The 13,394-nt window shown below is 34.1% G+C and overlaps 3 protein-coding genes across 7 annotated transcripts in view; 2 read left to right on the top strand and 1 right to left on the bottom strand.

The window, feature by feature from the left end:
* FoxP (forkhead box P) overlaps positions 1-13,394 on the top strand; it is an 81,668-nt gene that overhangs the window by 2,056 nt on the left and 66,218 nt on the right. The window lies entirely within an intron of this gene.
* On the top strand, positions 3,456-8,298 carry LOC117993247 (putative nuclease HARBI1). The gene is made up of 4 exons (XM_069506335.1): positions 3,456-3,661; positions 3,786-4,075; positions 4,169-4,769; positions 5,080-8,298. The coding sequence occupies exons 1-4, from the start codon at positions 3,456-3,458 to the stop codon at positions 5,090-5,092; spliced, it is 1,110 nt and encodes a 369-aa protein (XP_069362436.1). The 3' UTR covers positions 5,093-8,298.
* Positions 6,778-9,003, bottom strand: LOC117993246 (myb/SANT-like DNA-binding domain-containing protein 4). The gene is made up of 6 exons (XM_034980999.2): positions 8,727-9,003; positions 8,304-8,423; positions 7,981-8,046; positions 7,724-7,815; positions 7,415-7,563; positions 6,778-7,051 (listed from the first exon to the last, which is right to left on the bottom strand). Exons 1-6 carry the CDS (start codon positions 9,001-9,003, stop codon positions 6,778-6,780), a joined length of 978 nt encoding a protein of 325 aa, XP_034836890.1.

Genomic DNA, 13,394 nt, shown 5'->3' with positions numbered 1-13,394 from the left:
TTCTGCAAAATGCACTAAACCTAGTATAAAAGTTGTGGTTAATACAATAGACTAGCTTATGCCCCGAACTTCATCTGCGTGGACTACACAAATTTCAAACCCCTATTTTACGCCCTTACGGGTTGAGTTTTCAGAAATCCAGGATGTCTAAAACATAATAGCTCTGCTACATAAAAGAGACAGATGTCTAATTATTTCAACAAAACGTGGCAGAAAGTAATGTACATTGAGCTTTAGAAGGAGATAGCAGATTTGTAGAGCATTAAATACAATGAACAAAAGCTTAATTTGCTATAATCCGCTGAAACAGGTCGAATCTGTATGGTGCATCTTGCACCATACAGATTCGACCTGTTTCAGCGCAACTTCCGCAAAGTAACGCCTGCTTCTATACAACATTGTAGAGCATTGTCTCAATCGTTGAGACCGACAAAACGTCATATAGCTATGAGTGACAGAGACAACGCTCTACAAAGCCGAAACGTCATTCTAAAGGCCAGAACGTCATTCTAAAGGCCGATGTACATTACTTTCTACCGCGTACTGTATTTGATTTGCTGCTCTATATTTGCATGATATTACTCAATGCAATATAATAATCATTTGCCTAAATAGTAGCTAAGTGCTACCATTTAATCTGTAAAGAATAAGGAAAAATAGGTCAAAATTATATGTATATTTAATTCTAGAATAATATTTTAACATTAATTTACTAGGATTAATTTATTTTGTAGTTTTATTTCCTAGTTAATTTATTACAGTCGTTTACATGAAAAATAATTATAGTAAAAAATATAACATTTAATTTGCTTAGTTAAGATTTTCCTTAGGGGGTTACCCCTAAGGAAAACCTACGTGAGATGGAGAATGTCACTTACAAAAATTAAGCTTTGATGCAGCTTCATAAAATTAGATTTGTATTGCTGGGCTGTCAAATAATATAATTAATCCAGTCCGAATTAGATAAAATGTTAAATCGATTTGAACTTATTTTGTGGCCTACCGATGTAGTAAACCCCAAAGGATTCCAAATATAATCTACTTTTATTCTAATCCGAACCAATCGATACTTTCCAAGTTATAGATACCTATTTAAAAATGTATAGCTTAATTCTTATGTAAACACTAAGTATATAAAAACGGCTCGGTTTTCAACGTTGTAGTCGGAAAGCAGTTTCTCCTAAGAAGAGCTGACTTTATGCATTAGACATTATTGACTACTAATGTAGTTTAAGATTAATACTATCAATAGTTCGTAATACCACAAAAATATATAATAATAAAGTAGTAAATAACAATATATATTTGGTTTCGATCATCAAGGAGAATATTTAGTGGTGGTAATACATGCACCTACCTTAAACTAAAGCATTGATTTAAGACAGGACCCATTTGTCAGCACATGTACCATTAATCAAGCTATTAATCGGTATTTAAAACAAAAAACATTTTCGTTAATTCATTAAAAACTTAAATGTAGTTTATTTTTATAATAACTTGATCTGTTTATGTGATACAACGATTAAAATGATTCATTTCCGGCCATGCACACATCGTGCAAATGTTGAATTACTTATTATATCTCACCTTATTCAAATGTAGATTTAATTATTTTGCTACATATACAAAAATAGGTGTAATTCATCAAAATCTCATTAGCATAGTGTTTTTAAAAATATGTATAAAACATTAAAATAAATAAAAACTTTGTTACGTATGTATTTAATACATATTATTATAATATCAGACAATGCTCGTGACTTTATCTACGTAAGTTTCGGTTTTTAAAATCACGTGGGAACTCTTTTATTTTCCGTGATAAAAAGCATTCTATTTATTAAACCGTCATATTGATTAAAGGGACGGACGGTTAAAAGCCAGCAGACAGACAGAGACACTTTCGCATTTATAATATTAGTATGAAAGTATAGATTAGTATGGATTATTACGAGAGATTGCGTTTTCGATTGATTAGGATCCTCGTAATCATTATCATTACAGTACGCAGCACAAAATAATGTACATCGGCTTTTAGAATGACATTTCGGCTTTGTAGAGCGTTGTCTCTGTCACTCATATTTATATGACGTTTTGTCGGTCTCAACGACAAAGACAATGTCTACAAACCAGCTATCTCCTTCTAGAGGTCGATGTACATTATTGTCTGCCGCGTACTGTAAATGAACGTATTTCACGAATGTAAGAGTATCATCTAATAATTTCGATTATTGCATTATTTGAACTGTGAATACCAGTAGATAGGTCGACCGATCCAAGTAGCCCCAACTCACCCATTCTCATTTATTTCGTTTTATTATTTTTAAAGTATTTTTTAATTAATTTCGCATTTCTATTTTAATTTTAAATATATTTATTTTAAATTAATTTTAACTCAATCAAAAATTGATAATTTTTTAACAATTTTCTGTATTTAGCGTCTCAGAAACTTATAAATAAGTAATATTTCGCTGTTGATTTTCCTATATTGAAAAAAAAGTCTTTATTATCATAATTATCAACCCATCGCCGGCTCACTACTGAGCACGAGTTTCCTCTCTAAAAAAATCTGGCCGTAGTTCGCCACACTGGCCAAGCGCGGATTGGCAGACTGTACACACCTGGAAAACATTATGGACAACTCTTAGGAATGCAGACCTCTAGTAGGTAGGTAGTAGGTAGTTATAAAATCTAAATATATAAAAGGAAAAGGAAAAGGTGACTGACTGCTTGACTGATCTATCAACGCACAGCTCAAACTACTGGACGGATCGGGCTGAAATTTGGCATGCAGATAGCTATTATGACGTAGGCATCCGCTAAGAAAGGATTTTTGAAAGTTCAAGCCCTAAGGGGGTGAAATGGCGGTTTGAAATTTGTGTAGTCCACGCGGACGAAGTCGCGAGCATAAGCTAGTTAATAGTATAATTATTAAAAGTAGCTTATAATATATTGTCTATGAAATTACCAAAATCATTACAATCAAGAAATAAAAACCGATTAACATTAAACTTGGGAAAAAATATGCATAATATATTAATCACATAATATACATACATACATTTAAACATACTCATACCTAAACGTAAAATTCCTAAAAAATTAGTTTTTCGAAAAAAATACACGTGGAAGTTTTTTTAATGGCTTACACGAGTAAGTAGGGAAAAAAATTAATACTAAGAGCCAATTTCACCGACAAAACTAAACGCGATTAGTTCACGCTAAACTCAGTTTACGCACATAACTGAGTTTAGGGCCATAGTTTGCATTTCACCGACGTCAATTAAACGCAGTTAAAGCTAAACGCGGTTTAAATTCTAAACGCCCAATTTTCTACGTTTAGCTTCGTAAAACCGAGTTTAGAGAGCTGTCAAGTGTCAACTGTCAACAGTGTCCATGTCTTAAGTTATATATTTTCATACTATTTGTATTTTGTAAAGTAATCTTTGCTGATCACTATGAAAAGAGCATTGGCATTAGCTTTTGACGATAGTGATACTGATGAGGAATATATTGTTCGTCGTCCAAGATGGATACGAGAAAGAGAACAGCACTTCGACACCCTTGATGATAAGGACTTTGTAACAAGATTTCGTCTCACGAAACCCACAGTTCTGTCTGTATTGGAATCGATTGAAGACAAGCTTGAGTTTCCTACAAATATGTAAGCCCTAAAATGTTGTTCATATTGTGTATTTTATAGTTATTATACTAGGGCCAACATATTTATTGTTTATGAGCTCTTTAGCTGATTGATTGTTTGTATTGATTGATTGTTTTTATTCCAGAAATTACAGTGTAGCTCCTATTAATCAGTTGCTATGTGCTTTACGTTTTTATGCTACTGGGTGCTACCAAGTAACTGCTGCTGACTTATGTGGATTTAGCACATCTACTGCACACAGAATTGTGCACAGAGTTAGCGCTGCAATCGCTTCGCTCCGAACACAGCACATTTACTTTCCGGAGCTACCAGATGAGATCCGAGACACACAAAGAGAATTTTATGAAAGAGCCAGGTTTCCATGTGTTATAGGTGCAATCGATTGCTCTCATGTGAAGTTCATTAAATCACCAGGTAAAGCATTATTTCATTTTTCATGCATTACCTAAACCTAAATGTTTCATATTACATTCTTATAATTTTATTAATAATTAATTATTATTTTAGGTGGAGAGAATCCAGAGATTTTTCGGAACAGAAAACACTATTTTTCTTTGAATGTTCAAGCCATATGTAATGCCAAATTGGAATTTACAGATGTGGTTGCTCGATGGCCAGGGAGTACACATGACTCATATATTTTCAGTAATTGTTATAGAAGAGCTATGTTTGAACAGGGCCGGTATGGAAATGCTGTGCTTGTGGGAGATGCAGGCTATGCCTGTAACAATTATATGATGACTCCATTGGATCAATGCAATACTGAGGCTGAAAATTTGTACAATGAGTCTCATATAAGGACCAGAAATTGTGTAGAGCGATTGTTTGGAGTCTGGAAAAGACGTTTCCCAGCGATGGCAATTGGATTAGGTGTTTCAGTGCAGCATTCATTTCCAATAATTATTGCCACAGCTGTATTGCACAATATTGCAAGGAGAAGTGGTGAAACAACACCACCAGATGATAATATAATAATTAATCCAGCCTCTTGGGATGCTATATTAGCTGATGGCAATATTAATATTGCGAATATGAATGCTGCACGAACACAAAGAACAAATCCAAATCATAGAAGACGTCATGAATTTGTAACAAACTATTTTGCCCAGTAAGTTTATTAGTTAAGTTTTCCAAACTTATTTATAAATTTATTAAAAACAAGCTTTTGCCCACAATTTCGTCTGCTAGGCATTAGGCTCTTAACTTTATTTTTTGGGATCATGTCATCCTCCAGGTGCTCACTCAACTTTACCATGCAAAAATATGGCTATGTAATACATAGCTCCATTTTTACATGATTGAAGGACAAACACACTTTGGCATTTATAATATTACACTCAAAGCTAATTGCAGGCTGAAAATTATTTATTTGAGAAATTTTAAATTACCCATGCTATATTAACTTATTTTATTTTCAGATTGGAAAGATAAATTCTAGAGTCTATATTAATAATGACCGCAGGCTGTCGACCATAACATATTTCAGGCGCACTTTGGAATACTTTGGACACTTTGCCCTGGAAAAACATCATATTATTATGTGAGGTGATCTGCGCTAAGGATTGTGACCCTCATTAATGGGGATGAAGATGCCACATGTCACTCTCTTGTTTACCGAACAAACTTAAAGGAAATTAAAATTATATAACATAAGGAATATGCCAATTTCCTTATAGTCTATAGTCATAGTAGTTATAGTTATAGTAGTTATACTGATTGATATATAATATATTAAAATAAAGATAATTTTATTGCAAATGCAAAGATAAAATATTGCCTTTGAAAAAACGTTCATGACTTACTAATTGCCAGGCTTTAAAATTTCAAAATTTTAATTAAAAATAGCCTTGACCATATTTTTATAGCCAATACAATTGCAATTTGTTTTTAGGGTTCCATACCTCAAAAGGAAAAACGGAACCCTTATAGGATCACTTTATTGTCTGTCTGTCTGTTGCTGGTTCTTCTCGGTAGGAAAGGCATTCTGAATCAGTGGTAGATGCTCTAGACGATTCAAAATTACTTGTAAAAGTCTAATTGAATTAAAAATATTTTCTGTCAAGTTGACCTAGAATCATGAAATTTGGCAGGTAGGTCTTATAGCACAAGTAAAGTAATAAATCCGAAAACCATGAATTTGTGGTTACATCATTAAAAAGAATTAAAATGTAGATAACTATAAGTACCAAATATGAAAGGGCTTTACCTGTACATTCTAAAACAGATTATTATTTATCTTTATGCATAATAGATAAATATAATCGATAAATATGCTTTTCATCTAGTAAACAGATGGGTGTAGGTAGACCTATATTTGGGATCTTGTAATAGTATTTATTATAAGAATTAAATTAGGTAGGTAGTAAATGGGATGAAAATAAATTGATAAAATAATCATAAATCTTTCATTTATTGTACATTTACAAGCACTCAAATTCTCAGCAGTTCTTCAGAACAAAAGGTTACAATATCTCTCATAATGTAATAAGTTATTACAATTACAATTTTGTAGACAGCTGGATGCAAAGGCGATTGCACCCATTCAACTTTATCTATGTTATAAGTTATAACCCAGACTTAATAAATGTATTTTTGGTAATTTTTATACATGGTTTAAAGTAGACAATGTTATTTTCTTCAGAAACAGATTGTATAAAAACACTACACTCAAAAATATACAAAGTACACAAAGGATTTCTATACTTTGTGCAGGTGACATGATAGTGTTACTAGTTTATAGAAAATTCCTGCAACACTATCTGGTGTGAACACCAGTCCACAAAAGAACTGGTAACTGACTTGGGCTAGCGTAGCTAGTTACCACCCTACTGGCAAAGCCAAGTTTAGCGTTCCGGTACAATGCCAAAGGAGTATGGGTTTAATTAAAACTACCGTACCCCTTCCAGGATAGCCCGCTTCCATCTTTGGACTGCATGAAAATTTACCACCAGGTGAGATAGCAGATGGCAGTCAAGGGCTAACTTGTATCTGAATAAAAAAAAAGGAAACATCAACAAGAAAAAGAAAAACTGAAACTTCAACAAGAGTGCATAAAATAAAAAGAGTACATAAAATTAGAACTTTATAAAATTAAACAAATTAAAAGAATAAAGAGTTTATTCTTTTAATTTGTTTAACTGTATTTGTAACAGCTCTAATTTTATTTTCTCTTGTTGCAATTTTATGTTCTCTTGTTCAAGCTTCACTTTTTCTTGTTCTTCTTGATGTTGCAATATCCTCATATGAATATCATGCTCCTCTTGGGCATGTTTGTTGGTCATAGTCAGAGTGTGTATTCTTTCATTATTCAGGCTTTGACTAGTATCATGCCTCAAAACTGGCCGCCTTCTGCTTCTCGCTGCAGTTAGTGTTGGTGCACGAGTATGGATCCTGCAATATAAAAAAAATTATAGTGCTCTGCCCATCACCTATTAAGATTACACAGTACACAGCAAATTTTACTTATCATTTTTAACTATAGTTATTGTTTGACTTTATTAAAATGTATAATGTAGTTTGTGATAAAATGGTTTCTTTTACTGTTAGCACGTAATTTTGGTACTACATTAACAAGTAGCTCCCTAATGAAAACTATTCATATTATAAATGTTCATATAAATCCTCTTGATGGAAGTTACAACTCTACCTATTTGGCTACATTTACATTGCTGTTTGGCTACCACTACTGCTTTCTATTCCTAGAGACATGAATAGAGCAGCTAATATAGTACACAGAGCAAAAATGATTAATACCTTGATGGTGTGTGATGCAATTGTTGTGCATCAGAAAAAGTCACATCAGGCTGTGCTGGTTGTTGTCTGTCAGGTAACGGGCTTTCCAATCTGCCAAGAATATGATTCATTGGCTCCCTTAACATACTCGGATTGTACTGAGACCAGTCCTGTATGAAAATATGAAGACATTATTATTTTGAACATTTTATGTATAATAATTATAACTACCTACGTATAATTATGTACCATATATACCTATATTTATAAAATAGAAATTAATGAAGAACACTAAATAATAGTTCTTGCTTGTGTGCATAGTATACTTACAAGGGTCATAGTGGTGGCCGCCTCAGTTGATATATTTTCATCCAGTATTGGTCCACTCTCACTCTCCTGAACCAATACTGTGTTACTGATATCTGAAAATTAAAGTCGTTTTATATACACCCAATACTAGCATGATGTAAGGGCCCATTTCATAGTTGAAGAGGTAGCAAAAAGGTGACTGCATAGCATCATTGTTTAATGTTTGCAGAACAATTAATATTAAGTATATCCAAAAATAAGGATTTTAAGGTACATACCACTTAGGACTGTATCGTGTTCTTCATCAGCTATTCTTACAGAAAGAGTATCAGGTTGCGATGAGGCTAAAAAATATGATTGTAATAATTACTACAATGTTATGAAAGTTGTTTGTCAGAATGGGTGTGACATATATAATAATAAATAAAATTGAATTGTCTATCTGTACTTTCGAAATTACTACCTCATATTACTGAACCAGTGGTAGATTTACTTGATGATGCCGCAATCCAAACTACTAGGTTATCACTGCTTATTATACTACATACTTATCACTGCTTATTATACTACATACTTATATTTCAATAAAATTAATACCTACCTATAACCTGAGTGTTATCAGAGTCATACTCATTAACAAAGCCTGACACTCTTGACTGAATTAACTGCAGCACGCGTTCAATGGCAGGATCGTCAATGATTTTTTTTGGTGGTCCTCCTCCTACAATAAGTAAATAATTATAATGAATCCTGTTGTTGTAGTAAGGTTGTTATTATAAGTCATGTTGGACAAACAATCTACAGAGTGAATATATATAAATTTGCATATAAAAAGATTAAAATCTTTTAATTGTAATCATAAATTAATTCACATTAATATTGTTTACAACATATTTTGACTTTTTTACTTTATTTTAAGAAGTTAAACTTTAATTATTACATCAATTGGGTATATTGTCTACAAGTTGGGTATATTGTGTACACATTACAAGATTACTAAAATAATATAATAAAATGCACATACCTGTTCCCAAAAAGTGCTGATTTTGAAGCGTCAATTTATTTTTCGCCTTTTTTTTTAGGTTTTCCCAGCAATTTTTTAGGACCTCCCACTCCCTGGGGTGCAGGCAGGACACAGTATTAAATTCAGTGGCTATTTTGCGCCACTCTTCACGTTTTTCAGCCACTGAAGCCGCGTCCGTTTTTTTATTTTCGACAATGTTGAAGTGTCTTTCGACGACTTCAACAAGAGCCAATTTTTCGCTGGCGGCAAAAGTGGCGTCTCTTTTTCTTTTTGACATAATTAACTAGTAGGTAACAATCTAACAACGTAACAACTAACAATACAAAATAAACAAAACAAAATACTATAACTAAAAAACTTATATCGATATCAATTTCAAATAAATAATTAACTAATAAATTTTTTAAAGAGAAACACAATGACAAACACCGATCAGAAAAGGATAATCAAGGATAATGAGTTGTCAAAGAGTATAGCACAATGACAATGCGCTTTGTTCTTGCAACTAAAAATTGTTAAAAAAGGGGCAGCAAGGCGCTGTTTAATGTTGCCAAGATGTTGCAAATACAAAACGCATCGAATACTTCCGTGGTTTTGTCTATGATCGTGACAACACTTCATGTAAACTTAGTTTTACTAAACGCGATTAGTTTATAGCCGGTGAAATCGGTTTGACTTAAACTGAGTTCAAATTATTTGTTTAAACTCAGTTAAGCTAAACTTAGTTTTGTTAAACTAGGTTTCTGTAGCGAATGGTGAAATCCGCCCTAAGATATACATTTCTTAAACCATTGGCATTTAATTTTTTTTTAACTAAATTACTATGTAGGTATATACTTTAATTTTTAATTTTTATGAGACTTCAAAATTTGGCACCTCATTGGCACTAACCCAAAAAAATATTGTTGTAGAACTATTTTAACTCTTGTATGTATATATATAACAATATATTTGGTAATAAACAAAATTATTTTTTAATTTTTACTGCACAAACACGGTTAGGTATAATTGAAGTTGTTTTTAAGGTTCCGTACCTCAAAAGGAAAAACGGAACCCTTATAGGATCACTTTGTTGTCTGTCTGTCTGTCAGTCTGTCAAGAAATCTACAGGGTACCTACTTCCCGTTGACCTAGAATCATGAAATTTGGCAGGTAGGTGGGTCTTATAGCTGGCATTAGGGGAAAAATCTGAAAACCGTGAATTTGTGGTTACATCACACAAAAAAATTAAATTGTGGTCATAAACTAATAATTAGTATTCTCAATTTCCGAAGTAAGATAACTACATATATCAAGTAGGGTATCATATGAAAGGTCTTCACCTGTGCATTCTAAAACAGATTTTTATTTATTATTATGCATCATAGTTTTCGAATTATCGTGCAAAACGTCGAAAAAATACGAATGTGGTACGGAACCACCCTCGTTGCGCCAGCCTGACTCGCGCTTGGCCGGTTGTTTTTTTTTTTGTAAAAATAAATAAATTTCAGGCGAAAGGATCGGCTTAGTTAACATACGACTTACCTATTCGCAAAACTAGCTGACCCGGCCAGGCTTCGCTCGTATGGAGTTTTTGAAAGTACATAGTTCAAAATCGGTTAAATAGTTGGGCCGTGAAAAGAAAGCGGACAGACAGACACACACTCGCATATCATTAGTATGGATTTTTAATAATAAAAAAAATATAAGTATGGGTTTATTAAAAGTGACCGATTAAAATTTTATGTTTTTTTATATGATTTTTTTATAGTAAAGATTTTTACTTTGTTTGTACAAAATAATTATATTAATTAAGTAATTAATGTTTATTTTCCCTCTAAGTAAGCATCAAGCATATTATTTATGCATTTAAATTATTCGCAAAAATGTTTTTTGACTATCCGTTACAGCTAAACCAAGCGTGACTCTAAGGCCCACTTGCATGACAGGCGATTAAAGTTACGGTTACCACTTACCGTTAAACTTTGACCGTCTTTAAAAGTAAAATGGTTTTTTTACCTTTATTTATTTTTATTATAGGCCTCTTATACAATACGTACTGTCTGTTTCGCTCGCACTTACAGGTCGTATGTAAGTGCGAGCGAAACAGACAGATAGCTCGACGACTCAGTTTAAAATGCGTCGCTAAAAAAACCGGCCAAGTGCGAGTCAGGCTCGCGCAACGAGGGTTCCGTTCTACAGTCGTATTTTTTCGACATTTTGCACGATAATTCAAAAACTTTGATGCATAGAAATAAATAAAAATCTGTTTAAGAATGTACAAGTAAAGCCCTTTCATATGATACCCCACTTGGTATAGTTATCTTACTTGGAAAATTAAAAATACTAATTATTAGTTCATGACCACAATTAAATTATTTGTGTGTGATGTAACCACAAATTCACGTTTTTCAGATTTTTCCCCGAATGTAAGCTACAAGACCTACCTACCTGCCAAATTTCATGATTCTAGGTCAACGGGAAGTACCTTGTAGGTTTCTTGACATAACGAAAGACAGACAGACAGACAACAAAGTGATCCTATAAGGGTTCCGTTTTTCCTTTTGAGGTACGGAACCCTAAAAATACCTAAAATATTACCTAGCTGTAATGATTAATGAAGTATGAACACTCATAAAGTGGCTGATATTTTAACTGCTCCTCGTAAAAGGATGTTTGTTTCAGTCTCGTATCTAAATATCGTTTAAAAGGCTCAAGTTTGTTTAAACAAAGGTTTTTAAACAAACAATTGTTTTGAAATGTGAGTCAAGTAGACCAAGCCTTACTCACGCAGAGGGTTCCTTACTTTATCTATAGTAATAATATTATGATAATACGAACGTGTGTATGCTGTCTGTTACCTTTTCACAGTTTTGGCAACGTTCAAATTCTGTGTTTCAAACGTTAAATTTGAATTTAATAAATTATAGAAGTCCTGTTGAAAACCAAAATTTAGCAGGTTCTCTGTAGACCTGTAAAGACAAATATTCCATGTAAAAACTATGTACCAAGTCAGAAATTTTAGTATTAAATAATTCGTTTGGACCTTTATTTTAGCTTCTTTCAAGATTTTATTTGATCGAGTGAAGTACTTCCTATTGTGTATCAAATGAGCACATTCCTTAGACAATGTCTTTAGATATATTCATCCGAGCCTCGCCCATGTTACGTTTCTTCATACAAAATTGCAATCCGTGGATCGTCCGTGCGTCGGACGTGGCCGTTATCATCCCTTAGAGCGGGGGCATACGATGCGATGCGGCGGCGCGGCGCGCGGCGGTGCGGCGCCGGAGCGGTGTCGCTGCGTCGTCTTACATAGAAATATTATCTAAACATTCCTAGCCCTAAGGAAACCCCATTAGGAACTCATATATGGTCTCCACGTCACAGGTTTAACCTAGTGTGGAGACCACTAGTAACCGACGCTAAAATAACTTGATTTTGTAAATAAAGTTTTTTTTATCTGTGGCATGTCACACGATGCGCTCCGGCGCCGCACCGGACTTGCAACTACCGAGACGAGGCGGGGAGGGGTGAATGCGTTGCGACGTCGGAGTGGCACCGCTCAGTTGTTTATGCGTCACAAGGAAAGACACTGTCCAACGCTGCTACGGCGCCGCTGCGACATAACGTTGCGGCGCCGCACCGCTCGTGTGCCCGCTGATATGGTGAAATCTCGGCGCCGCAATGTATCGTGTGCCCCCAGTCTTTAACGTAACTCCGAAAAGTCACAGGTGCGTGCGCGTGGTTATGGTTTTTGATTCCTGATTCATGTTTACGGAACCCTAAAATTAAAACAAATAAGTATACACAATTCTACAAAGTCGCGCCTTGGCTCAGAAGCAAAACGTCGTGAAGCTGATAAGGTTCTAACGACAAAACGACGGATACGATTTCACAAACATTCATACAAAGATATTATACCTAACTTTATTTTCTTGCTACTAGGCTTTTTTACACTAGGCTTATCACAGCAAGGCTGTGACAGCAAGGCTGTGATAGCCTAGTATTTATGACGTCCGCCTTCTAATCCGAGGTGCTAGGGTTCGATCCCGGGCACGCACCTCTAACTTTTCGGAGATATGTGCTTTTTAAGTGTAGCTAGCGACCCGCCCCGGCTTCGCATGGGTGCAATGTAGACATTAATGTGGTGTCAGTACTTGCTAATAATGTAGCTTTCTATAGGTGAAAGAAATTTTAAAATAAGTTGAGTAGTTTTTGAGTTTATCCTACTTTTTTATATTTGTTAATTTTCGATGGAAGCTTGTGATTTCTTCCGACATTTTGTTCAAATTGTCATATTTCAACAAATTAACACAAACCAATATTAAACTATACCTATATAAACCTTCCCATTGAATCACTCTATCTATTGTTGAAAACCGCTTAACATTCGTTGCGTAGTTAAAAAGATCTACGCGTTCATACATACAGACAGCGGGAAGCGACTTTATTTTATACTATGTAGAGAAGATTAAATATCACTTGCTTTAACGGTGAAGGAAAACATCGTGAGGAAACCTGCATGCTTGAGAGTTCGCCATAATGTTCTCAATGCTTAATTTCAAACCCCTATTTTACCCCTTTAGGAAATGAATTTAAAAAAATCCTTTCATAGCGGATGTCTACGTCTATCATGCATCAGCCCGATCCGTCCTTTGAGCTGTTCTTTTGTACTCGTATATAAAT

This window comes from Maniola hyperantus, chromosome 23 (genome assembly GCF_902806685.2).
Source record: "Maniola hyperantus chromosome 23, iAphHyp1.2, whole genome shotgun sequence".
NCBI classification, from domain to species: Eukaryota; Metazoa; Arthropoda; class Insecta; order Lepidoptera; family Nymphalidae; genus Maniola; species Maniola hyperantus.
The sequence above is the reverse complement of the archived record's forward strand: the minus strand, read 5'-3'. Positions and strand labels throughout refer to the sequence as shown.

Coding starts and splice junctions, on each gene's coding strand:
- LOC117993246 (XM_034980999.2), bottom strand. CDS start 9,003: ATGTCAAAAAGAAAAAGAGACGCCACTTTTGCCGCCAGCGAAAAATTG. Junction 8,424..8,726: donor TCAGCACTTTTTGGGAACAG/GTATGTGCATTT, acceptor TACTTATTGTAG/GAGGAGGACCACCAAAAAAA. Junction 8,047..8,303: donor TGATAACACTCAGGTTATAG/GTAGGTATTAAT, acceptor CATATTTTTTAG/CCTCATCGCAACCTGATACT.
- LOC117993247 (XM_069506335.1), top strand. CDS start 3,456: ATGAAAAGAGCATTGGCATTAGCTTTTGACGATAGTGATACTGATGAG. Junction 3,662..3,785: donor CTTGAGTTTCCTACAAATAT/GTAAGCCCTAAA, acceptor TTTTTATTCCAG/AAATTACAGTGTAGCTCCTA. Junction 4,076..4,168: donor GAAGTTCATTAAATCACCAG/GTAAAGCATTAT, acceptor TTATTATTTTAG/GTGGAGAGAATCCAGAGATT.